Below are 26,401 nucleotides of genomic sequence, written 5' to 3'. Positions count from 1 at the left end.
TGTGTGTGTGTGTGTGTGTGTGTGTGTGTGTGTGTGTGTGTGTGTGTATTTATTTATTTATTTATTCATTTTTTTTTCTCAGTTCTCTTGGGTATGTAGCCAGGAGTCGAATTCCTAGGTCATATGGTAACTCTATGTTTACTTTTTTTTTTTTTTTTTTGCGGTACGCGGGCCTCTCACCGCTGTGACCTCTCCTGCCACAGAGCAACAGGCTCCGGATGCGCAGGCCCAGCGGCCATGGCCCACGGGCCCAGCCACTCCGCGGCATGCGGGATCCTCCCGGACCGGGGCACGAACCCGCACCTCCCACATCGGCAGGCGGACTCCCAACCGCTGCGCCACCAAGGAAGCCCTATGTTTAACTTTTTGAGGAACTGCCAGACTGTTTTCTAACACCATTTTACACTCCTGCTAGCAATGGATGATGGTTCTAACGTCTCCACATTCTTGCTAATACTTATTATTGTCTGTCTCTTTGATTATAGCCATCCTCATGGGTGTGAAATGATATCTCATGTGGTTTTTTTTTAATAGACTTTTATTGGAGTATTATTGCCTCACAATACTGAGTTAGTTTCTGTTGCACAACAAAGCGAATCAGCCACGTGCATACACATGTCCCCGTATCCCCTCCCTCTTGAGCCTCCCTCCCATCCTCCCTATCTCACTCCTCTAGGTCATCACAAAGCACGAAGCTGATCTCCCTGTGCTACGCTGCTGCTTCCCACCAGCCAACTATTTTACATTTGATAGTGTATATATGTCCATGCTACTCTCACTTCGCCCCAGCTTCGCCCTCCCACCCCACCCACCCCTGGGTCATCAAGTCCATTCTCTATGTCTACCTCTTTATTCCTGCCCTGCAACTAGGTTCATCAGTACCATTTTTTTTCTTTTTTAGATTCCATATATATGTGTTAGCATATGGTACTTGTTTTTCTCTTTCTGACTTAGCTTCACTCTGTATGACAGACTCTAGGTCCATCCACCTCACTACAAATAACCCTCATGTGGTTTTGATTTGATTTTCCCTAATGACTAATGATGTTGAGCATCTTCTCATTGCTTATTGGCCAAATCTTTGGGAAAATGTCTATTTAAATAGCTTGAGGAGGGACTTCCTTGGTGGCACAGTGGTTGAGAATCCGCCTGCTAATGCAGAGGATACGGGTTTGAGCCCTGGTCCAGGAAGATCCCACATGCCACGGAGCAACTAAGCCCGTGCGCCACAATTACTGAGCCTGCGCTCTACAGCCCGCGAGCCACAACTACTGAGCCCATGTGCCACAACTACTGAAGCCCGTGCACCTAGAGCCCGCGCTGTGCAACTAGAGAAGCCACTGCAATGAGAAGCCCGCGCACCGCAACAAAGAGTAGCCCCTGCTTGCCGCAGCGAGAGAAAGCCTGCACGCAGCAACGAAGACCAAACACAGCCAAAAATAAATAAATTTTGAAAAATAAATTAATTAAAAACAAAAACAACAAATAGCTTGAGGAATTTGGTTGAGGAAATGGAAGTGTGTGTGGCTGGGAAGGAGTCCCTTTTGTGGGGTATGAACACTCAGAGGAAACAAGGAGATGCTGAAACAAAAATGACACCTGACAGGGAGGAGATAAGGGGTTGGTCTAGATAAGGGAAGTTGGGGCGAGGCTCTGTGGAGGTCACTTTGAAGGAGAAGAGAAGGTGAGGGGGTTCCAAGCAAACTCATCCAGAGGAGGTTGACAGGATGATTTCTGAACCCCAGTTCCTCTCACCAGTAGAGACCAGTCACCTACTATAGCACAGAGGCTGTGCTACATGCTGTCCATGTATGTGAAGGCTTGCACGCACGTTCTGCATGCTCGTGAAGCATCTCCACAACTCCACGCCTTTGGTGATCTCATGATCTCTATGCTTCTGATGAGGACACCAAGGCTCACAGGTAACTAGCTCTGCTGACTCATGTTGGTGCAGGAACAAGAGCTGAGGTGTTCATCTCAATGTCACTCTGTGCTCCTTGCACAGATTTGATGAGGGGAAGAAGCACAATGTTCTTCTCTGTCTTGGCCCAACCAAACCTAGCCAGGCCACCTGGAAGGCAGCAGTGTCCGCCCCCAAGGGGCCAGGCCAACCAGATGATGAGGCTGGAGCTGAAGCTGGAAGGTCAGAAGTCACTGACCTGGATCCCCAGCTCTGAAAGAAACCCAGGGGATGGATGAGGGAGGGGGCAAAGGCCAATGGACCAGCTCAGGACCTTCCACCCTCCTGTGACCCAGTCTATAGTGTGAGCCTCTGGGTGGAGGGCCCTCCCCCTGGGTTCTGAGAGCAGCCACCAGTCAGTGTGTTGGGTGGCCAGTCGGTCACTGAACAGAGCTGGTCAGATCGGTTGTCAGTCCCCTTTGACCCCTTCCCGTGGGCTGGATGCCTCTATAGGGGGGCTGGCAGCAGACAGTCTGACTCCCTGATAAGGGATAGAACTCCCCCTGGAAGGAGGGTCCTGAATCCAGGGCTGTGTGTCCACCTCACCTCACCTCACCTGCTGTCTCTGAGGCCCTTCCTGTCCTCTGAAGGCTTTTTCAAGGGCCAGCCCTGACAGGAGAGAGGGCAGCTGAGGGAGTGAACCTGGGCCAAGCTGGGCTGGCCTGTAGGAATAAGGAGAGAGGCAGGGAACCAGGTCCCAGGAAAAAATTCCAGCCTCTTCCTCTCTTAGTTGGGTAGCCAGTTTTGGGGGCCCCAGGTATGCCAGGGGGTTCCAAGGGCTGGCAGCCTGCGGCTCCAGAGCTGGTAAGTCACTGGTCCACTAGCCCACTGGCCTTCAGGAGACCTGTCTGTTCGGGCTGTCAATTGCCCACTCACTGTAGAGCAGCTGCTCAGAAAGCCAGTCAGAAAGTTGCCCCGAAAGTCTGTCAGCCAGAGACCTTCAGTTCAGTCAGAGACTCCAGATGTGTGCAAGGCACGGGGTCCTGGCTGTGGGCATACCCCCTCCACGGCCAGGAGTCTGAGTCTGGGGGATGAGGGGCAAGGTTCAGAGAGCAGCCTGACAGGAGGGGCTGATTTTCCCTGCCCGTTCTTTCCTGGAAAGGCTCAGGGGCCTGCCTACTCCAGCCACCTCCCAGCTATAAACAGCACATCTCAGGCAGATATGGGGCTGCGAGCCTGGATGTGCCCCTTTATCTTTCTCAGTCTGTTTCCTCTGTAAGGCGAGGATATAACATCTACTCAAGGAGGTAAGGCATCTCGGGCACCTGGCTCAGGCTTGGCACACAGTAGGCCTCCTGAGGGCCAAGGCTCTCCCCTCTCCTGATAATCTTCAAGTACCTCTGAGGCCACAGGCCCACCTGAACCCATTTCCTTCCACGCAGCCCTGGTTCCTCCCTCCGACAGCTCCAATCATTCCGTCTCTGGATCAACTCTCTCTTTCCCATCCAAGCCCCAGTCAACCGCAAGACCTGAGGACCTGGACCCCTTCCCGCCGTGCACACTCCCTAGCTGTGGAGGCAGTTGCCCAGGTTTTAATCCCCCAGCTGGTTTTGATCCCTTAGACCAGCGGCCCCTTTTCTTCCTCATCCTCAACGCACGGCCAGCAATCCCTACTGCCCACTGCCGAGAACACCCCGAGAACCAGACCCTCCCGCCACGTTCAGCCTGGACACTAGAGGCCCCAAACCACACCTTACCGATGACATTAACTTGACTTTGCTATTCCACTGTCTTCATTAGCATTTTTAGTTTTTACTCTTCTTAGACTGAGCAGCCCCAGCAAATGGCTTGATTTTTTATGACAGGAACTTCCGAAAAGACGGAGCGACTCTTCAAGGGAAACCATCAACAGGGTGTGCACCTCAGATTCTTCGAATCTCTGTCCCTCAGATCCTCACCTTGTTGTTTCTACCAGAAAACCCTGGACTGTGGTATCACTATTCTTACCCAATCCTGGTCATCCCTCCCTCACCCACCTCTCTCCCCATTCTGAAGAACTGGCTGTAAAACAAACTTCCAAATTCTCAACAAATATTGACCTTTCCTCCCCACTCCGAGATACTGCCAAAGCTTTGAGAAGTGGTATTGTCCCTTCTCTGGGTAAATAATAGACTTTGTCTTATTGGCAGGTTGTGTCACTAACATGTGGGGAACCAGCACCGACACGGTGCATAGCAGGTTCTCAGTGAACATTGTTTTCTTCCCTGTCAGGTACACCCCCCCCACCCCCGCCTGCCTTCATACTTGCTTTGGGACAGCAGGGAGCATTGCCACATCTAGAACTTGGGAACCAGGAGAAAGTTCAGCCCTGAAGGGCCAGGCAGGCGGGGGGTTGGGAGACCCAGCTCCCTGGCTCAACTTCTACCCTTACAGGAAGTGGCCTGATGGAGGAGTTTGTCCTGGGGCCACCCTATGTGCTGGGCTGGCCACACTCACCCAGCCTCCTAGCAAACGGTTGAGGTAGCTGCTGTGACTCCATGATGCGGATGAGGAAACTGAAGCACAGAGAGGGGAAGGGGCTTATCCAGGTCCTGGGGCTGGTAAATGGCAAAGCCTGGACTGGAACTCAGGTCTGTCTGACACCTGGGCCCCTAACAGCAACCATGAGATGGTGGCTGCCAATGATGGCCTTAGAACCTATGAAAAATAATCCCCATGTAGCCATTTCTTATTCTGGCCTGGCTTCCCTCCAGTTAATTGTCAAAGGTGGTTGTATGGGGACAGTCGGCCATTCTACCAGCTGATTCTTTAGCTGGTCAGTTAGTCATTTCATTGGTCAGTCAACACCCTCTTCTGAGGGTCTCAGAGAGCACTGTCAGGGCAAGGCTGGACAGAGAAATATGGTGAGAAGGACATGTGGCCCTCAGTCCAGGGGCCCTGAGTATGGTGAAAGTTCAGGACTCATAACCAAGGCCCAGATTTGAACTTTGAGGAGGGATGGGCTGAGACATGCCGAGAGAGCCTGGGAGAATTCTCATATCCTGAGGATGGAGGAAGAGGGCTTGGACCAAGGAGGGACAAGGAAAGGGCACTTTTTCTCCAGAACATTCCAGCCTGTCCCTCAGCAGAGAGAGCACGATCTAGGGTCACTCAGACCCAGTGTGGCCTCGAGCCAGCAATTAGACCTCTCTGAGCCTCTGCAAAATAGGAATAATGAGCCTTACCTCTCAAGCCTGCATGAGGGTCACACAGATAACATCCTTTAACTCCAAGATGCTGCACAGTGTCAGTTTTGTCAGTGTTTGCCCCCAAACTCACCAGGGAGCTATCTCCAGGCCTGGCCACCAGGCCTCAGAACTTACTGTCCTGCAGTGGGACACTCAGCCCAGCAGTGCTCTCTCACCTCCTCCTGTTCCCTGAAGAGGCACAGAACCCTCTGGAAGCCTCCCTCTGCTGTCTCCTTGTCTTCCCTCCCCTCTCCATCCTCACCTGCTGCATTCCAAGACATTTATTTTATTTATTTATTTATTTTTTTTGCGGTACGCGGGCCTCTCACTGTTGTGGCCTCTCCCGTTGTGGAGCACAGGCTCCGGACGTGCAGGCTCAGCGGCCATGGCTCACGGGCCCAGCTGCTCCGCGGCATGTGGGATCTTCCCGGACCGGGGCACAAACCCATGTCCCCTGCATCGGCAGGTGGACTCTCAACCACTGTGCCACCAGGAAAGCCCTACCTTTATTTTTTTTTCTGATAATTTCCTTGTGCAAGAGAAGGAAAGGACTCTCCCCTACCCCTGCCACCACACACGCTTTGCCAGGGTGGTCAGAGGAACTGGCAGAGAGATAATACAGGGCAGAGGTTACAGCGGGGAGGCCCTGGCCAAAGGCCCCATGTGTAGCTGCGTGAGCTGCGCGCCGTGAAGTGAACGGCACCCTCTGGAGTTGTGCGGGGCGGACGGCAGTCCTGCCTGGGGGCACATCTGACTCCTAGACATTTTTATTTGGCTTGTACAATGCTGGCTCGCTGAGTGTTTTTAAGTTAGTTGCCAGCATTTAAAAAAATCAGGAAATTTCACACAAAACTCCCGATTTTTGTTTTTTATTGAAAGATTAGCAGATCTGGCAACACTGGGCCCACCTTCCTATATGGAAACACTCAGCTGGTCTAAGATGCTTGCCTTTCATGTGGCAATTTGCCCTGTTAGAGCCTCTTTGGGCCCACCTGGCCTGCTTCAGGACCCTTTTCGCCTGCCTGTGGGCTTCCCTATCTGTGACCCACAGCAACCCTGGGCCTGAGGAGGCTGCTGGACAGGAAGCCAAGGCTGGGTTAACCCTTTGAAGGGTGAGGCAGCAAGACCAGAAAAGGCCATGACTTGCCCAGGGTCACCACGGTGGGGATGGACCTTGTCTCTGCTTGTTCTAGGAGTAAGAATGAAGATTGTTTCCACACATACTGTCAGCTCCACAAGACAGGTGGCCGGGGTCTTGGAAGCAAGCAGCCCAGGTGCCCACTCTCAGGGAGCTACCAGGGTGTGTGTGTGTGTGTGTGTGTGTGTGTGTGTGTGTGATGGCAGGGCAAACACCTAATACAGAATCACAACATGTGCTCACTGTGTGACACAAGAAGTTCCAAGACTATAGAAACATAGTGAAGAGGTCCTAGACTACATTTAAAGGTTCTGGAAGGATTCCCGGGCGAGGAAACATCAAAGTAAAGGGCAGAAGTATGAAAGTGCAAAGACTGCTCAGGGAACGAATAGTCCAGCAAGACTGGAGCACTGGGGTCAAGGTGGGCAGGTGAGGCTGGAGTGGTTGGAGGGGCCAGGCTATGACCACCCTTGAACTCCAGGCTGGAGGGCTGGGTCTTGTCCTGAGCCCAGTGATGAGGTCTCATTTGGCCTCCTGTGAAGACCTCCGTGCCTCTTGGGAGAGAGTGGAGAAGTCAGGCTGTGGGCCGGGACCAGGGAGAATGCAGGAGTGGGGTCCAGGGGAGCGAGCGATGATGGGGTCTGGGCCAGGTGGTGGCAGTGGGGATATAGAGTAACGAGCTGATGGACCACAGTGGGGAGATGGGAAGGACAGGACTGGATGGAAAAGCAGGTGGATGGGGAGTGCAGGAGGCCAAGGAGTCCTGGGGGCAGGGGAGTGGGGAGAGGTAAGGCTTTTGGTCTGGGTGTACCACCATTTAAGGCAGGATTTTAGGGTGATAGTGAGCTCAGCATTGGACGTGTGAGTTTGGGCTGGCACGGGGGCTCCCAGGGGAAGATGCCTAGGAGATCGTAGGCTCCAGGACAGCCCATGAGAGGACATGGGCCAGAGCCAGTCTGGTTCTTAGTCTGGAAGGCATGTGTGGAGAGAAGGGAGCAGAAGCCACACGAGGGCAATCTTGCCTTTGAGAGTGAGAAGCCTCCCCCATATGCCCTGACTGAGGAGAGCAGAGCAAAAGGAGGAACCCATCCTGGAACCATGTTCAGGTGCCAAGGTTGAGGGGATGGTGCAGGGTCACAAAGGAGCCCGGAGGGTTCTGGAAAACCTACCAACCTCCAGCACTCACACAGCCACGGCCTGAGCTGTGATGACTTCCTAACCACAGACACTGGGCAATCCATTTGTCCAGATACCTCTCTCTGGAGGTGTGTGTGTAGGAGGCCAGCCTCGTGGCTAACCCTCGCCTCCAGCCCTTCCTACCTCCTAGATTGCCCTGGGCTGCCTCAGCCTGCTGGCTCCCTGGCCTAGCTCCTGCAGCCCATGCCAGCTCTCTCTCCCTCCATAAACCTGCCCTGCCCCTCCTGGTCCAGTTCCCTCAGCCCTTTCTCTGGGATGCCAGGCTGGTCACCCTCCTGCATCACTTATGTCCCCCTCTTATGTGCCCGATTAGCCAGTGGACTCCCCCGGGCAGAGGCTGTCCTCTCCTGGGTCCTGATGGACCATATCGGGTCCCTGTCGAAACCCTTTGGGACAGAAGACTTTGAATTCAAATATTTGTTTTGCCACATTGTGGCTGTGACCTTAGGCAGTTTATTTAGCCTCTCTAAGCCTCAGCCGCCTTCTCTGGCACACAGCGGTTTTGGTAGGATTAAAGGAAAATGCCCTGCCTGGTACACTGTGGCCCTCAACAATGGTGAGTTGAGGACCCCATCTGGCGCACGTGAGTGCGGACGCCACAGCCTCCAAGAAGTCAAGGCCACCCCTAGTGAACATTCTTCTCTGGCCCCAGTAGATGCTTGCTATTCCCCAAACTCATCCTGTTCTTTTCCACCTCTCAGCCTTTGTACATGCTGTACCCTCAGCCCGGAGTGTCCTGCCTCCCCGGCAAACCACTTCTCATCTTTCAAGGCCAGGCTTAAAAACATGATTCTTGAATTGAGTTAAACAGAGTGAGGGAGAGGGTGGAGTGTGGGAGTCTGGGGAAGCGGGGGGCTGCAGCATGAGCCTGGGGTGGGGTGGAGGCAGTGTGGGGCCCCTGAGGGCTTCAGTTCCCCGTGTGGTCCCACAAGGCTTCCGCAGGGGAAGAATCAAAGACAGGAAGTTGGGGCGGGGCAGTCTTGGGCCTTGGGCTTGGCTGTCATCTTTGGGAAATTCCTCCTAGCAGGACCCTTGTGTGGTCTGTTGGGAGGACAATAGCATGTTACTGGCCTCCAGCTGTTGCTTTCTGGTATTTTCCAAGCTGGGTCAGAGACACTGTGCTGGGACTTTCTATTCCCGATTCCAGCCCTGGCTACCCCATCTAGACCCGAGATGACCCTAAAAATAGTGATGAAGGCCGGGGGATGGAGGGTGAGTCCTGAGCCCTGAGCCCACAGGGAATCCAGGCTGGCCTCCCTAGGCCTAAAACACAGAGCCTGAGGCTCAGAGACATGTGCCCATTGGCCCAGGCCACACTGCTTCCTCCAGCCAAGAGTCCCAGCTTGTCACTCTCTGTGCTTTCCTGTTTACTCCCCGAGGGCCCCATTGTACCCCACCTCACTCCTTATCACGAGTCTCCAGTCCTCAATAAGAGCAGGCTTTCAAAGCAGATTGGAGGGAGGGAAGGAACGTCATGGGGCCGGGGTTGCTGGGGGCATGAGGAGGATGGAGGAGAGCTTCTGCACTGAGCCTTCCCCAATACCCCACCTCTGCCCCACCTGGGCCAGGCTCTGGGGCCTCAGGAACGGATCAAATCAGACCCCATTTCCAGGGAGCTCCCAGTCTGGGGAGACGGGCATTGTTCTCCATCACTCCAAGCATCAGTGCTTAGGGCTCTGGGCTGCAGCCCATGAGGGGTAGCAGGAACCAAGTTTACCTCCTCTCCACCCCCAGGGTGTGGCTAGGCCCAGGCTTGCACCCTGGAGATAGCCAAGCCTGCCCCATACAAGAGGCCTCTGCTCCATTGCTCTCTCCAGAGGCAGAAAACTGAGCTTCTCAGCACTGGAAGGGACCCAGTGACCACCTCAGCCGACCCCTACCATCTACTGCACAGATGGAGAAAGTGAGTCCCAGGGAGGGATACAAGCAGACTGGGCAGTGGATACCTGGCATCCGATCGTGGAGTCCAGGCAAGCTCGCCATGTGGTTCCCAGCTGCCCAAGATCTGGCGCATCGGACCAGGCCCGGCCTGGAGGAATAAATCCCCTGCCCACTCCCCAGTCACTAGCTCCCAGAGAACAGCTTGCTTTGTCTGGAACCAGTGGAGAAGTGCCCAGGGTGGGTGGAGACTCAGCAGTGTGGGGTGTGTGAAGGGAAGAGAAAGCCCCGAGGGCAATGGCACAGAACGGAAAGGGCTTTGGCATGGGGCAGGCCTGGTTCTGGCCCCGACTCTGCAGCTTGCTTGCTGGGTGACCTTGGACGAGTCACTTGCCCTCTCTGAGCATGTGTTTCCTCACTTATTAAAAAGGGTGAGAGAATGTCACTGCATTCTCCTAAAGCTAGTGAGGCAGAGCTACAATTTGAAGCTGGTTCTTTCCCTTGCTCCACCTCCCTGCCCTGGGTTGGCCCACATGTGAACCTAGGACTGGAGAGAACAACAGAAACAATACCAGGAACAAGGAAGGACGAACTGCAAAGACAGGGTCAAACAGCATATGGGAGAGCGATTACTTCCAGCTGGGAGAATCAGTCTGGAAGCCTTCCTGGAAGAGTTGGTGTTTGGAGGACTTAGAAAACAGGACAAATTTCATGAGAATGGGATGTGGGCAGGTGCCTTCCGGGTGGAGGTAAAGCTGAGCAGAAGTGCAGAGGTGGAAAAGCGGCTTCCCTGAATCACAAAATGGGCGTGGTCTGGGGAGATCATTTTCTTCAGCGCCTCCCCCATAGACATGGAAGCTCTGCCTGTTACCTAAAAGCACATGGCGAGTTGGTGCTGGGACTTGGCTGACGGCCAGGTCTGACCCTGACTCTTTTCTCTGGTGTCTGCCCCTGGCTGGGACTGCTGGCCCTTCTCCCTCAGGCCAGCTGTGTGTGGGTTTCTTACCAGGCTCCAGGCTCTGTGTCCTGCCCCAGCTGTATCCCCACATCCCTCAGACCAGAAAGAGAGCATGGGGGAAGCCTGGCCATAGCTCAGACTGGGGCTCAGGAAGAGAGGCCAGAGGTGGCTTCGGGTGGCTCAGTGGGCAGAAGCTGGGGTCAGCCTCCTGCTGTGTGTGTGGGAAGCGGAGGGCCAGCTAGAGAATATTCCAGAGCTGAGCCCTGCAGGGGTCAGAATCACAGTTGGGGGACAGGTGTCGTACAGCCAAAGTCACTAGTTTCTTCCCGTAGGATCACCAACCCTCAGATCCCATAACAGGCCAAGGCTGACTGGGAATTTGGTTTGTCAGTGGCCCGTCTCCAAATCAACTCACTCTCACTGTCATCTCCCCTGCAAGGGCCTCAGAGGAAGCATCCACCCCCACCCTTCCTTCCACGCCGTGGCTGCAACACAGCTGCGTCTGCCTGCTCGGCCCAGGAAGCCCTCATGCCTCACTCCCCGAAGCAAGTCCGGCCTTGTCTGGGTGGGTGTGAGGCACACAGACAGGGCAGAAGGCCAGAGGTGATCGCTGCAGGGCATCCAGCCCGAGGGCCACCCTATCTGAAGACCCTTTGTTTCTTCTACCTTCCTCCTCCTGCCCAAGAAGCTCAGCAGGACACTCTGTTCCCAGAACCAACGCCCTCTCCACATGGTGCTTTGGGCACGCTCCAGACTTGGCTTCTCAAGGCTTCAAGACACCTCCCCTCCCGCTTCCTCCCCGCCCCACCACCAACAAACGCACGTAGGTCTGTGCAGGTCTTTCTCTGAATCGGTTTCTTTTCTGTGATCTTTCGGATTCTTTGTCTGCAGGCCTGTCTCTCACCTGATCTGTCTCTGTCTGATTCTCTCTCTCTCTCTCTCACTGTCTCTGCTTCTCTTTATTTCTCCTGGTCTCTTCCACAGCCCTCTCTCTGAGCTGGTCGCCCCTGTCCCTGCATTGCTCCAGCTGACACCTCTTGATCTTTGCTTTCTCCTGCTGTCTCTGGCCTTCTGTCTCAGACTTTGTCTGACTCTGAGTATCCCTGGACATGCTCTGGGTCTGACTATACTTCTCTCTATCTCTGTTTTTGTCTGCTTTGTCTGCCTCTATCTTTGCCTACTTCAAAGGGAGAACAGGGCTTGGAGAGCGTCCAGGGGCCTCCCTTCCCATTGCCCTTTCCGTTTCTCTGTCTCATCAGGGAGGTTAAGCTGGGTGCCCTGCCTCCAGCTGAGTAAACAGTGTCCCTTCCTGCCCCTCTGGTCATTCACTCATTCATTCAACACACTCTCACTAGGTCTGGCCATGTGTCTGGCTCAGTGTAGGGAACTGCGAACCCCTGCCCCACCCCAGTGCGCACAAGTTACCCCTACAGCCTCACCGTTCGCCCTGGGAACGTGGGCCCCAGACTCCCTCCAAATGCCCCTTTCTGACTTTGTCCAGACTTACCTATCCTGGGTCCCATGATTTCGTAGGCGCAGTGAACTTCAGCCCCTATTTCAATCTCAGGACTGGAGCTTAGTGGGAGAGAGGGAGTGAGAACTTATCTGGGGCTTCTGTAGACAGCAGCCAAGGAACCACAGCAGGGATGCGCCAACGTGGGGACTCCAGGCACCGGGTCGATCGATGCTTTTTGGGCCACGGTGGACAGCAGCCACCTCTTCCAAGTGGGTTAGGAAGCCCTGCTCAAACTTGACCCTACTCTCCAAGTGCCTATCTCCCTTAGTCACTAGTTCCTTCTCTCCGTCTCTTTCTCTGAATTCCTCTGATCTCTGGCTGGGGCAGCCCAGGGCCAGAGTCGTGGAGGAGGATGTGTTTGTTTAGATCCAGCCCCGCTGATGGGAGGAGGCTGCTGACTAGCCTCCCCTCAGCCTGTTCCTTCACAGCCTCTTGGCTTGGCACTTCCCTTGGATATTTTCTCCTGCGAGCAGTGGGGAGGTGAGGGGCAGAGGGAATGTGGACGGGTGGCCCCTCCCAGCCCTGGGGTCATTCAGTCCTGATTTTCCAGTCTCCACTCTGCATTCCCATTCCTGCTCTGAGCCTCCTCCCACACCGAGCTCTCGTCCCAGTTACAGAACTTTTTTCACCCTCCAGGAGCCCCATACAGAGCCACTTTCCCCCACTGTCCTCCTTCACTGAACCTCTGTCCCCCTCAAGCTCTCATCCTCTCTCACTGATCCCCTATCTCCTCTCTGAGCTCCTCAGATCCAGAGCAAGGAGGGACTCTATCCATTGGGAATCACAGTGGCCAGCGCCTCTGGGGGAGGGCAGGGACTTGTGGTAGCAGCTCCAAAGAGTATGGCCATCTCAGTGGAGGGAGGGTGGAGAGAAGAAGAGGACATATGAGATTCCCAGGGTTTTCTGCACTGAAGACTGAGGATGGAGGCCTCGGAGCCAGACAGACCTGAGTCCCATCTCAGCTTTGTCCTTCGCCAGTCAAGTGGCCTTAGGCAAGTCCCTGCACCTCTCTGAGCATCAGCTGCCTCATCTATCAAGAAGGGACAATAGCCCTCACTCACAGGGCTACTGTGCAAGTTCAGTGAGCGGAAAAAGAATCCAAGCCTGAGGCCTGGAGCTCAGAGAAGGGAATGGCAGAGGTGGGACTCAGAGCTGGGCAGTGAGAGGGCAAGGAACCTGGTCTTCCTCTTTGCTCCACACTTTCACTTTCCATTTGGCCCTCCTAATGACCTTGTGGGCCAGGTACTTATTCTCCCATTTTACAGATGAGGCACTGAGTTTCAGTAACTGCCCAGAAGTCACCTAGCTAGTAGGTTGTGGGATCACGCCTTGAACCTCTGATGCTAGGGACCAGGCTTTTTCCTCTACCCAGGCTGCATTTTCTGAGGAAAACCTCTGGGTTTCCCCAAATCCAACATACAGAAGTGAAACCGACCCAGATCCAGTAGAGTTTTTGCATGATATAGGGATGTGGGATTGGAGTTCAGCTTTTGGGGTGCAATGACAGAGAGACACACATCAGCCCCACTTGGCTCCCAGTGGCTGTATGGGATGCTAGGAGGAAGGAGGAGTATCTGAAATAATTGCAGATAGGCCTGACACATAGTAGGCCCTTGATAGATACTCGTAGTGTGAGTGAGTCTCTGAGAGACCAGAAATGGGAATGCAGGACTACCACCCAGGGAAAGGTCAACCGTTGGCTTGTGTTGATAGAAAACCAGACCCCAATCCTGCTCGAGAAAACCAAATTGGCTCTCTCTCTCTCTCTAAATCCTTCAGACAGGTACTGTGAGTCCTCCCAGAGATTGGAGGAGGTGCAGCCTTCCAGACTGCAAATTACAGGTGCATGGTCGAGAGAGGGAAGGGTCCTTTCGACTTTCTGGAGGCTCACTTGCCCCATTCTTGGCCCCAGAGGCTGCAGAATTTCTGCACATGGAAAGATGCTAGGACCAGCTTGGCTGGCTAAGTTCATTTCACCAATCTTTGAGTAAAAGCATGCACAGCACCTCACAGGGCACAGAACATACAGTAACCTCAGGCATGAGCAGCCTTCATGCATCACCTCAGCCTCCCCAGGCTGACACAGGTCCAAGAATATTCCTGAACCCAGCTGTGGAATTACAGCACAAGTCCAATCCCTGGGACCTCTGGGAGTTAAGCTAACAGGCCTTCAGATAGCTCTTGGGTTAATCCTGCAGTGAGGTTCCACTCTGGGTGGCCCCAACTTGAGGTTCAACCAACCTGGTTTCCACCCCACCTTTGCCACTTGCCAGCGTGATGTTTGCTGAGCCCTGTGCATTTTACAGAGCCCCGTGGTGTATGTGGATCGCAGCACCATCTGTGGATTCCCACAGTTTGCAAAGCTTGATGTCTAATTTTTAGAGTCCCATACCGTTGGCAAAGCCTGGTACAGTTTACAGAGCTCTGCGGCTTCCAGGGCCCCATGATGTTTGCACACTCCTGTGTCTTGTGTCGAGCCTGTTGCTGCTTTTGAAACCCCAAGCCGTTCACAGAACCCAAGCCTTTACCTCTTTAAGTCATCCCACGTGGGGAAATGCCTTTTTGCAAGCCAGGCAAAAGAGGAATTTGGGTACAAGGGGAGAGTCCTGGGCTCCAGCCTCGAGACCTCCATTCTGGTCCCAGCTCTGTAACTACCTTGCTGTGGGACTTGGAGCACATCCTTTCTCCTTTCTGGGCCTCAGTCTTCTCACCTGTTAAATGGAGATGGTGATATCAAATGGCCCACCCTCAGGACTGTTCTGAGGGTCACTATGAGGATGCCCAGAAGATGCCGGGGGCAGGGCAGTGGGGGAAGTGGAAGGGGGGCCGGAGGCTCCTTCCTGAAAAAGGCTCTAAACTGCCACATCAGCGCCATTGCTCCTACTTCCCTCTGGCCTGGCAGCCAGAGAGCAGATATCTATAAATGGGCCCTCGGCCAGGCAGACACGTAACGGCCTCAGTCGGAGCCTCAGCCATCCCTACCGCTAGATGCTGCCTGGGGGTCAGACCCCGAGCTGTGCCGACATGCTCTCATGCATGGCTCATTAGATCTGCCCAAGGAGGGCAGTGCATACTTACTTCACCCATGAGGACTCTGACACTCAGAGAGGCCATGTGATTTGCCCAGGGCTACATGTGGAGGATACAGCCGGGACTGGGGTCTGAGCCAAAGACAGCAAGGATGGACCCGTGGTACTCAGAAGGTCAGAGGAGGAAGGAACCTGGAGCTCACTTAATTCATCCCCTCCCTTTTGCAGATTGGGAGACTGAGGCTGGAGAGAGGCAGGCCGTGCTGGGTCGTGACCGCGGGGAAGTCCCAGTCTCTCCGTGGGCTTCAGTTTCTCCCTCTGGTGAATGAGAAACAGACTCCCTCCTGCCAAGGGTTCAGGACTTTCCCATCTTTGTTGCCATGGCTCCTGGATCAGAACGCAGCAAATTTCCCAACTAGGTGAGGAGAATCATGGGTCTGCAGGCAGGTGGGTGTCTGCTGGAAACTCTACATTCCTCCCTGAAAGTGGCAGCCCTGTGCCCAGACAGGGCATGAGTGTGGGCATCAGATGGTTCAATCCTGACCCGGTAAGAAGATCTCTGAGACTCAGTATCCTCATCCGTAGAGATGATGGGAAACCGCCTGGCAGGGCTGCGCTATACCCAATCATCTCACTCATCTCACTCTGTATGTGCGTAGCTCTCCCAGGAGACTGTAAACTCCCTGGAGACCTAGCTGGGTGATCTGAGGCTGGTCACTTGCCGTCTCTGATCCTCAGGGCCCTTGTCTGTGAAATACCTTCTCAGGGCTGTCCTAAGGCTCAGGTGAGTTGATGGATTAGTGCTTACTAAGTCTGAGAGCTGAGCAGACATGAGCCATTATTATTAATATGGTGGCGATGGTAATGGCGATGACTCTTGTAATTCTAGAAGCAGAGGATGCGATAGAAGTAAATCAGAGGCCAGGTCATTCTGACCTCACTGACGACCCCATGTGACTCAATCACTGGGAAGGCCCTCTGAGGTGAGAGGGCACTCAAGTTGTTAACAGCTGTTGTTCTGTGGGTGCCGCAGGCTGTCCCCTCTCACAGGGTCCAGACCGGGCACTGGCTGGCCGGTGGCTCCCAACCCTGCCTCTGCCACCAGCACACTGGCGTTGGTCAGGTCCTATGTCCTGTCTGGTCCCCAGTTTCCTTATTAGAAAGTGGTGGGGGTAGGTCTCATTCTGCTCTGCCCCACCCACCCCCACCCCTGTCTTTGGGGAAGGAACATGAGCTAATGGATATACCACTGCTTTAGTGAAGTGTCAAGTGCAGGAGATGAGAGATTACGGTTATTAATGATTTGGCTCCTGGGAGAGAGGACATGGGGGAAGGGGGGCAGCAGAGGCCGGGAGTGGAGACCAAGGGGAGCAAGCATCTGCCCCCGGCTGCCAGGGCCCCAACGCCCTGCAGACTTTGTAACACTGCCCCCTGGGGGCCAGAGAGGAGCTCGGTGCCCCAGGCTCTTCCTTTAAGACTCCAGTCCAGGAGGAGGGGCCGGAAGCACGACTGTCAGAGGAGGCTGAAATGGACAGGCCAGAAGGAGCCCAGTGAGAGCAGTCACCGCCTGCTCCCCTCTCTCCCTCTCCTCCACACCCGTCTCTCAAACCAGCCCGCTTCTTCCTATGCTGCTGTCACTGCCCTGGTCCTGGCCACCAGCAGCTCTGGTCCGGGCCATGTCCCAGCCTCCTCCCCACCTCCGGTCTCCATCTTCCTGTGAGCCAGAGGGAACTTTCCAGCCCTTAAATCTAACCATGCCCCTCCCTTCTTCAAACCCTGCTTCCACCCCGCTCCCCAGCGCGCTCAGGATAAACCCATCTCTCTCTGCCTGATGTGGAGTGCCCCCTACCTCTCTGTCTTCGGCCAGATGAGAATCTCCACTTGCAAGTGAGAGGAAAAGGTACAAGAACAAACCTTTGGGGCAGGACTTCTACCAAGGCTTCTCCACTTGGTAGCTGTGTTCATTCTTTGCTTGTTTGTAGGGGGTTTTGTGTGTATGTGAAATACACACGTGAAATGTGTATGTGAAATTTACCATTTGAAGCATATGGTTCAGTGGCATTAAGTACATTCGCATTGTTGTGGAACCATCACCACCATCCATCTCCAGAACTTCTTCATCTTCCCAAACCGAAACTTCATGCCCATGTGTTATTTAATCCTTCATGCCTCTGTTTTCTCATCTGCAGGATGGGGCTAATGAGTGGATGTACTTTGCACAGTGCCTGGTAGGTAGTTAATAGGTACTCAACAAACATTACTACCATTTTGTTCTCTGGGGGAAAGCAAGTGTGGCAGGACTGCAGGGGTTATCTGTAGACATCCAGGGCCTTCACTGCCCGGGATTCATTTCTGTGACTCGGGCAGAGTTTATGACAGCTGCTGGGGAAGCACGCTTCATTCTTCACCTAGGAAGATGAGTCACTTCCTCACCTGATGGGGTTATGAGCCTGGAGATGGAGAAGGCAGGAAGCAGATTGAGCATGGGCAGCTGCTTCTTGACCAGGTTGGTCCTCCACAGATGCTCCAGTGACAACTGTACAGGCAAGGGGGGTTCTGACTGGTGGTAGGGCCCAGTCTGGGCCAGGGTGGGACACCCAACTTTTCTCTGTTCTAAGTCTCTCAGGAGGAGCTGGAACAGGCTAAGCTGTTTTCCTCAGGGCTGTTTATTTGGAGCACTGTCAGTTTACAGTTTGCTTGGTTCTCTCCTTTTCATGTTCCACCCCAAGCACACCCACTCCCTCCACTCTGCACACATGTTTCCTAGATTCACTCACTCCAACTGTTCCTGGCACTCATGTGTAAAATTCTCTCACCATTGAAGTGGTACCGTCCTTATTAGAATGCCTGTCCCCTCTGTTTTTCTGTTCTCTGAGTGGAACATAGACGTGTCTTCCTCGGGGAGAGGAGAGACCAGGCCTGAGGTGTCCCATGTGGGGCAGGCCTGGTCTCTGGCAAGGGCAGGGGTGGATGTCTCCAGCAAGCGGGTTTCACGGTGGTGTCTGAATCAGAGGTGGGCCCAGACCGGGGCCCTAGAGGGCCACAGAATCTCCTCCTAAGGTTGGGGACTCCTGTCTCTTGAGAGAAATATCAACTATCTTCTAGAAATAGCCACAAGGGAAGAAGGCAGTTCAGCATAAGCAAACCAATCCACCCTTTGGAGTCCCTTGGGCCTGAGCTCAGCAAACGACGAGCTACGTGGCACTGGACAGTTGCTTCATTTTTCTAAGCCTCAGTGTCCTTGACTATAAAATGAATGCAATAATTATGACTGACATTCATTACAGGCCAAGCACCGTTCAAAGTACTTTACTTGTATCAGCTTAGTCAATGTTCCCAACTACCCATGATAACCTTACATGTCCTACCCTGCACAGGTTAGTGTTGTGCAGTGAGTGGTCAGGTCTGAGATACACATGCAGTGATGTCACAGCTCCACAGGCCAGAGACATGTGGTGAGACATGAACCGTCACTGCACTTCCCCGCACCTGAGGAAGCTTTCATAGCATTTCACGTGTACCTCTGATGTGGCAGATACTACAGCCCCCTCACCTGAAGAGGCTGTGACAGCAGTGCACGTCTAACTAAGACCTGACCACAGGGCACATGTCCCCTCACCTGATGAGGCTGTGACAGCAGTGCATGTGTACCTCAGACGTGACCGCTAACCACTCTTCCCCTCACCCGAGGGGGCTGTCACAGCAGTGCACATGTACCTCAGTTGTGACCAATAGCACAAGCCCCTTCACCAGAGGAGGCTGTCTCAGCAGTACAGGAGTACCACAGAGGTGACTGGTCACCACAGGTCCCCTCACCTCAGGAGGCAGTGACAGCAGTGCACTTGTACTTAAGACCTGACCGCTCACCATAAGTCCCCCCCTCAGAGGAGGCTGTGACAGCAGTGCAGATGTACCCCAGACGTGACCACTGACCACAAGTGGCCTACCTGAGGGGGCTGTGAAAGCAGTGCACGTTGAGCTCTGACGTGGCCGATACCACGGGCCCCCTCACCATAGGAGGCTGGCCCAGCAGTGCACAAGTACACCAGGCATGACCACAAGTCCCTGCACCTGGGGAGAAAACGGTGGCACAGAGAGGTTAGGAGACTTGCCCAAGGTTACACAGCAGGTAAAAGGCAGACCAGTTTTTAACCTAGACTATCTGGTCCCAGAGCTCATGTCCCTAACCTTGGCACTTAACTGTCCCAAAGGACTAGTTTGAGGACTCAGTCATCTGTCCATCAGTCACTAAGCCATGAGGTTTTATATAGAGTTGAGCTCTGAGTATAGCACCTTTGACTGGGTTCCTGAAAGAACATGGATGTGGTCAGGATGATATCCTAGTTCTCTACATGACCTTCGTCAGTGAGTATTAAACAGACTGCTAATACCCCCAGGGAACTTTCCTCAGCCAGGTCCTCTGCTTCCAGCCTTCCAGGATGAAAAACCTCAGAGGGGAAGACATCCAGGGGGTAACTTCTCAGTGGCTATGGTGGTGATGGTATAGAAAAGTTCTTCACAGCACTTCACAGTTTGCAAAGAACTCTCACCTGGCGTGTTTCACTAAACCTTCATTCCAGCCAATATTGCTGGCACTATTGCCCCGATTCAGAAAGGAGAGACAAAGGCAGAGAGAAGTGACGTCATTGCCCAAATGGAGGAGCTGGGATTTGAACCCAAGTGCGTTTGGCCCCCAAAGCTGATGCCACACTGCCTCCTGGTGGCAGGAAGGATGGTGACAGTGATGAGCATGCTGGAGGCTCCTGTAGTGGTCCCTGATTCTGGACTCTCCTCCCCAGAGCTCCAGGAGCCTCCTGCCCACACCGGGAGGCAACCCAGTCTCTCCCTGGACGTATTTATAACTTCCCTTTCCTCTTTGGCACCTTCCTTTTCCAGCCTCTTGCATCTGTGGGAGCCTGACACCTGTGAAGGTGACGGGAGGCAGGGGTGAGACGGAGAGAGACAGAGCGTCACTGACGACTTCCCAGGGCAGAGCGGCTTAGGCAGCTGGCCTGCGCTCAGGCGGAATATAGAGGGCCAGGCTGTCTTCTGTTCTGAGCTCAAAAATGTTCCTGAGATACACGGACTCCTCCTAGAGACATTTCTGGACCTCCCCACTTTCTCAAGTGGGTGAGACCTGGACTGGGAATGTTATGGGCCTCCCCACGGTCCCAGGAGAGAGGGACAGGGTTGTGTAACCTGGGTAGAAGATGCTTCTGACACCTGCTGGCACCCTTCACCTCTTCTCAACCTGCGCCGCACTAGCAGAGCTTGCACTCAGTAAACAAACCCCCATTCTACAGAAGCAGAAACAGAGTCTCAGAGAGCTCCCAGCCAGGCTTCAACCCAAACTGGTCTGGCACCAGGATCTGAGCACATATCCACTATATGGCCTCTCAGACCCATTCAGTGGAGAAGAAACTCCCCTGCAATCTCAGGCTCTTCACGAAATTCTCCCGCCACTCTTGTCTTAAGTGAAATTTGCCCCCCTACCCCTGCACCACTAAATCTGCAATCTTGCTTTTCTCTCTCTCTCTCTCTCTCTCTCTCTCTCCCTCTCTCTCTCTTAAACCTCCTTCTCTCCTACTAGTAGTCCAGACACTGGGCTCAGAAGATCCACTTCTCCTCCTCTTTGACCATTCCTTCCTCCTCTCCCTCTCTGCTGGCTAACTCCTACCAACACATGGTGGGACATCTACTCAAATATTTCCAATTTAAAAATATAACAAAATCCTCCCTGATCCCTCCTTGCCCTCCAACCATCCACATCTCTTCACAGCCACACATCTTGAAAATGTTATCCACTCTCTCTACTTACCCCCCAAATGTCCACACCACCAAACTTCCACTCCCATCGTTCCACTGGACCTGTTCACCCTGGGGTCCCCATTGACCTCCTCCTTGCTGGATCTCCTGGACACTCTTCACTTCTCATCCTTCCTGTCCCACCAGCAGCTTTTACTGCTGCTGGCCACATGTGCCCTTTAGAGAGCCTCTGTGATATCATACTCTCCTGGCTTTGCTTCACTCTCTCTGGCCAGTTTTTTCCCAGCATCTTTTGCAGACGTTTCTTGTTCTGCCTCTGTCTCATGCTAGTTTCCTCCAAGGTTCTGTCCTCACTCTACACTCTCCCTAGCTCCATAAAGCATAGCCCTCCCAAGTCTTTGTCAGCAACTCAGCTCTCTCTCTTGAGCTCCAGACTTAAACCCTCCAATACCTGCTGGACAACCTCACTTGGATATCCCATGGGTCCCTCTAATGCAACATGTCCAAAACCAAACTCATCATGTCCCTCCAAAATCTTCTCACCTACACTGCCCGTTGCCCACCGCCATGTTCTGCAGCTCAGCCAACATCACCGCCATCTGCCTCATCGCCCAAGCCAGAATGCCGAGCGTCGTCTCGCACTCTTCCATATGCAGTTATCAAATTCTGACAACGCTGCCTCTTGGAGATCTATCTGATTCTTGATAGTTAAGAAGCGTAGGCCTTGAAGACACTTGGATAATAAAATCGAGGGTAATAAAAACCACTGATCAGAAGAACTGAAACCAAGTATGTAACCACCAGGGCACAGTCATTGGTACAAGTAAGCACTCACTAAAGGGCAGCAGCTTCTGTCATCATTATCATTGCTCCTTCTCCCTCTTTCTCTCCTCACCACCCATCTCCCTGTTTGGCCTCCCTGCCTCTAGCCTCTCCTGCTTGAATCCCTTCTCCACGTGGCAATGCGTGGGATCTTTTGGAAACAAGCATCTGTTAACCCCCTGCCTGAAGGACCCCCCTGGTTCTCCAATGTCCTCATGCTGGCTTCGTATTCCTTGGCCAGGAATTCGAGACCCTTCTGGTTCTGGTCCCTGCTGACCTCATCTTTTGAGACTCCCGGTCTCTCCCTCTATACTGCATCCCAAACACACTTCTATCTGCCCCTCTAACACACCTACTTTTCCACACTTTCCTCACTTTGTCCCTGCCTTATTGGCCTGGAGAGCTCTCCTCATCTGCTTATATTCACAACCCACCTGAAAGTTGTCTTCCATCATGCAAACCTACTTTGTTCCCTCCTCTGAGCCGTTCAACTCTATAGTAGTATGGATCACACTGGATATGATTGGTGGTCAATTTTTTCCATAGGCTACCCCCACTGGACTCTGTCAATTCACTGTGTTCAGGCACCCAGCACAAAGCCAGCTTCATTCAATGTGGAATGAACGATGAGCCTCAGTTCTCCTAATCTTTATTTTTTTAAAATTCATTTATTATTTTATTTTTGGTTGCATTGGGTCTTCATTGCTGCACGCAGGCTTTCTTTAGTTGTGGCGAGCAGGGGCGATTCTTCGTTGCGGTTCACGGGCTTCTCATTGTAGTGGCTTCTCTTGTTGCGGAGCATGGGCTCTAGGCACGTGGGCTTCAGTAGTTGTGGCACACAGGCTCAGTAGTTGTGGCGCAAGGGCTTAGTTGCTCTGCGGCATGTGGGATCCTCCTGGACCAGGGCTCGAATCCGTGTCGCCTGCATTGGCAGGCGGATTCTTAACCATTGCGCCACCAGGGAAGTCCCCTCCTAATCTTTAAAGTGGACAGCATAGGCAGTCAGCCTGGTTAATCCAGAGGAGAGCAACAGCCCTGGGAGCTGGAGGAAGATAAGTCACGGAAGGCTCCCTGGAGGAGGTTGGACTTGGAGTTATAAGGCATCTAAGAAACAGTGAGAGTAAGAGAGGGCAAGCGAGTGAGAGGGAGTGAAGATTTGGGAACCTGAGTGGCTCTCTGCTCTGTCACACTTGTTCCTCTAGCTTCAAAACACTTGAAGTGTCCCCACACCCCCATCCCCGGGCCAACAGCACAGCACTTTACAGTTATATAGAGATTTTTCACAACCTTTGTCTCATTTGTGTGGTTGGTTGGCTCAGAGGCTAGACTGAGAGTTAGCAAATCTGAGACCTCCATCCTGCCTTGTCCTCAGCCTGCTGTGTGACCTGGGCAATTCCTTTCACCTCTGAGCCTTGGTCTCCTCACCTGTCACGTGGGGCTGTGAACTGTTGCTCAATAGGTGGGAAAACCTCCACAGACCACAGAGTTCTGTGCCCCAGTGAAGACTGTTAATCTTGTTGTTCTACTATCTGCCAAGCCCAGTGGTAGCTGCTAGCCAGCCACTTGGGAGTCCTCAGAAAAGCATTACACAGGGCCCTGTTAGAAACTGACCTCAGGGGAAAGGACCCAGCAGGTTAGGGACAGGAGGGCCTGGGGGTTTAATGGAACCAGTCTCAGCCCCAACCTGTCCTCCCCACTGAGGCAGCACTGGCTTGGGGAGAAGAAGGGGCAGCTGGAGTGGCCTGGGTCGCAGGTGAGCTGAGCCCCCCCTTATGTAGGCATGAAGGCTGCAAAGGAAGTGCCCAGAGCCTGTCAGAGCCCAAGGAGGGACAGGGTTCTGGAAGGGCACAGTTTAAGGGGACAGGCAATTAGGGACCGTCACCCCACTATGAGAGGGGCCCTACGAGAAGGGAGATGGGCTAAAATCTTTCTGCCCCAATTTACAGCATTGCAGGCTGGCTGCTGATTCACTAACTGTGTGACTTTGGCCAGGCATAGCCCCTCTCTGAGCCTCTTCCTCCGTATCAGCCACAATAGGGGAGCAAGACAAGAAGCTTTCCACAGGGTGAAGTGTGTGATTCCGCAGGAATGCTGGAGGGAAAGCCCTGAGGTCGTCAGGACAGCTCTGTGGAAACACGAAGAAGCCAGGCGCTGAGCCACACTGAGATCCTGGTTTTATAGGAAAGGAGTCAGGGTCAGTCTCCAGCCCCAAGGAATCCTCAGGCTGGTGAGGGATACAAGAATGATGTGGGCTGCCAGACAGGGAAGCTTCAGCGCCGCTCCCGTGGTGGACCCTTGGGAGACCTGGCAGGGAGCCTGGAGTCTGACTTCCAGCTCCTTGTGTGACCTTGACTGAGCAAGTCACTCCCTTCTCTGAGTTATTTTATTTGAAAAATGGGAGGAGGGCTGTGGGGATTGGACTACGTTGCTTGCTTTTCAGGACGCTTCTGGCTCTGATGTTCTGGGATTGCCCCGCAGACCTTGGAAAACCTGCTTACATGGGCCCAGCCAGTGGAGGGGACAGCATCTCAGAATTGCAGCAGCTTCCCTGGAAATGTGCATTCTGTCAATTTAGATGTTAAAAGAAGAGAGAAGAAAAATCCCTGCTGACTAGTCCATTATGGGGAAAAGTTCAGTTTAACTCAGGTTAACCCTTTCATTAATTAATTCATTTATTAAAAAAATATTTTGAGGGTTTATTATGAGCCAGGTACCAGGTGCCTGGTGCCTGTGCTCTAGAGCCCGTGAGCCACAACCACTGAAACTGTAGTTGTAGGGTTTTTTTGTTTTTTTTTTTTTTGCCACTCTCTCACTTTGTCCCAGCTTACCCTTCCCCCTCCCTGTGTCCTCAAGTCCATTCTTTATGTCTACATTTTTATTCCTGTTCTGCCCCTAGGTTCTTCAGAACCATTTTTTTTTTAAGATTCCATATATATGTGTTAGCATACGATATTTGTTTTCCTCTTTCTGACTTACTTCACTCTGTATGACAGACTCTAGGTCCATCCACCTCACTACAAATAATTCAATTTTGTTTCTTTTTATGGCTGAGTAGTATTCCATTGTGTATATGTGCCACAGCTACCAGGCACCAGGTATACAACCGCTCTGCTCAGGACACGGGACCTGATTGTCATGACTTTTTTCCATGCAGATGTGCCCAGTCCACCTCTTCCTTAAGTCATTTCTTGAAAAGAGCATTTTTTTTCTAGCCTTGTAGTGCCTCTATTTAGTAACCAGACCATCTGAAACTGTTTGAAAACGCCCTCAGAACCAAACAGAAATCCATAACTGTCTCTGACATTAGCCTAAGAAATGGAGAGAGGAAAGTAAAACTTTTGGCCTATTTTTTCCCCAGGTGGAAACCAGAGCTTCCAAATCCTCCAGGTGGCCTGGCTTGGTGGAAAGAGTCCAAGACCAGAGCCTGAGGCCTGGTTTCCAGGACCAAGTCTGGTACAGACCAGCTGTTGACCCGGGGACAGCTGCCCATCCCCACCCCGGCCTGACTTGTCTTTTTTTTTTTTTTTTGGCCTCCCAGCTTTCAGGATCTTAGTTCCTCAACCAGGGATTGAACCCGCGCCCCGTGAAATGGAAGCTCAGAGTCCTAACCACTGGACCACCAGGGAATTCCCCGGCCTGACTTTTCGTCTGTGAAAGGAAGGGTCAGGGACTCAACTATCTGCAGGCCATTTCCACGCTTACGTATTCTGTGGCGTGAGAGGGTTTGTCAGAAGAGGGAGAAGCTGGAGGTGGTCCTGGAAAACCAAGTGGATCTGCTCCAGGGGTCCCTGGGGCAGGGAGGCAGTGATCTGAACATCAACGTAACCTGGCCCTGGATCACTTAGTCAAGGTGAAGGTCGAGTCAACACTTCCCTCAGCTCAGTTCTGGGGGTTGGAAAGTCTCACTGCGGGGGTCTTGGGCTGCCGTGCACGCAGAGTAACCTTCTTCAACAGCCTCCTGGGAGCGGAGTTACTCTCTGAAGAGTGCTTGGTCTTCTCTCCTGACACTGGTTCTGAGACTTTTCAGTTCTCCGTGATGCCCTCTGAGCTGGGGCCCAGAGCAGTGGGCATGAGGTGGCTTAACAGTGACACCCGCTGAGCTGCAGCAGCCAGGAGGGGGAAGACCATGGAGTGACCCAGGAAGTGCCCTGGAGTTTGTTTTTTCCCACCAGGGGGAGAATCTATCTTTCACTTGGATTCCTTTCGGGAAATGACTCCTTCTACCAAAGGCATATACAATGCCTCTGCCCTCGCAAGGTGACTGACATCTCAGTTTGCCGGGGACTAAGGGATTTCCTGGGACATGGGACCTGCAGTGCTAAAACCAGGCAGTTCTGGGCAAATCAGGATGATTGGTCTCTGGATATGACAAATAGACAGGCTACAAGGACCCAGGTTAGACTGAGACAGAGTCCCAGCAGCAGCTGCACAGAAAGGGGAGCTGTTCCTGTCTGAAGCAGACTGCATTCTGTAGCAGCCCTTGGGGGGAAGCAGCTCTTCCTATCAATAAGATATCATAGAAAGGGAATCCTCCACAATCTGATTGATGTAGTTCATTTATGTTACTTTTTTTTTTTTAAAGAACCAATGGATCTAGGGTCAGAAGTTTGCTTAAGGGTTTTTAATCTAGCTCCTATTTAAATATTAAACCTCCTGTGCACCATTTCAGCTCAAAAGACCCCAGCTTTGCCTACCTCTAGTTATAAGGAATTCATGCATTCTCAAGCCAGTCTTTTCCTTATGGGATAGTTCTAATTGTAAGAAACTTATTCCATATGTGGGGCTCTCTGGGTCCCTGGAGCTGCTAATACTGGCCCCAGTTCTTTGTAAGTGTTGTACCTGTCCCATGACAGCCCTTCAGGTGTTTATGTTCACCCCTCTCGCCCACCAAACAGGACCAGCTTTTTAACCATTGCTCATTAGACAACTCACTATCCTGAGCATCTTAGTTGTGCAATGAAATTCCAGGC

The 26,401-nt window shown here is 52.9% G+C and overlaps 1 protein-coding gene across 4 annotated transcripts in view; it reads right to left on the bottom strand.

The window, feature by feature from the left end:
• SLCO2B1 (solute carrier organic anion transporter family member 2B1) overlaps window positions 1-12,194 on the bottom strand; it is a 51,085-nt gene extending 38,891 nt beyond the window's left edge. For 2 of the 4 annotated variants that reach the window (XM_027083401.1, XM_027083402.1), the window contains exon 1: window positions 11,806-12,192. In XM_027083401.1, coding sequence (XP_026939202.1) covers window positions 11,806-11,821 — 16 coding nt within the window. In that variant the 5' untranslated portion in view covers window positions 11,822-12,192. Of the gene's footprint in view, window positions 1-11,805 lie in introns of all 4 variants that reach the window. The other 2 variants (XM_027083404.1, XM_027083403.1) reach the window with 2 other exon arrangements.
• Window positions 12,195-26,401: the final 14,207 nt, after the last annotated feature.

The sequence above is a fragment of the Aethalodelphis obliquidens genome, unplaced genomic scaffold, assembly GCF_003676395.1.
Source record: "Aethalodelphis obliquidens isolate GAN/ISIS:26980383/991018 unplaced genomic scaffold, ASM367639v1 scaffold50, whole genome shotgun sequence".
Taxonomy (NCBI): Eukaryota; Metazoa; Chordata; class Mammalia; order Artiodactyla; family Delphinidae; genus Aethalodelphis; species Aethalodelphis obliquidens.
Note: the sequence above shows the minus strand (reverse complement) of the source record. Positions and strands in the feature narration are given on the sequence as shown.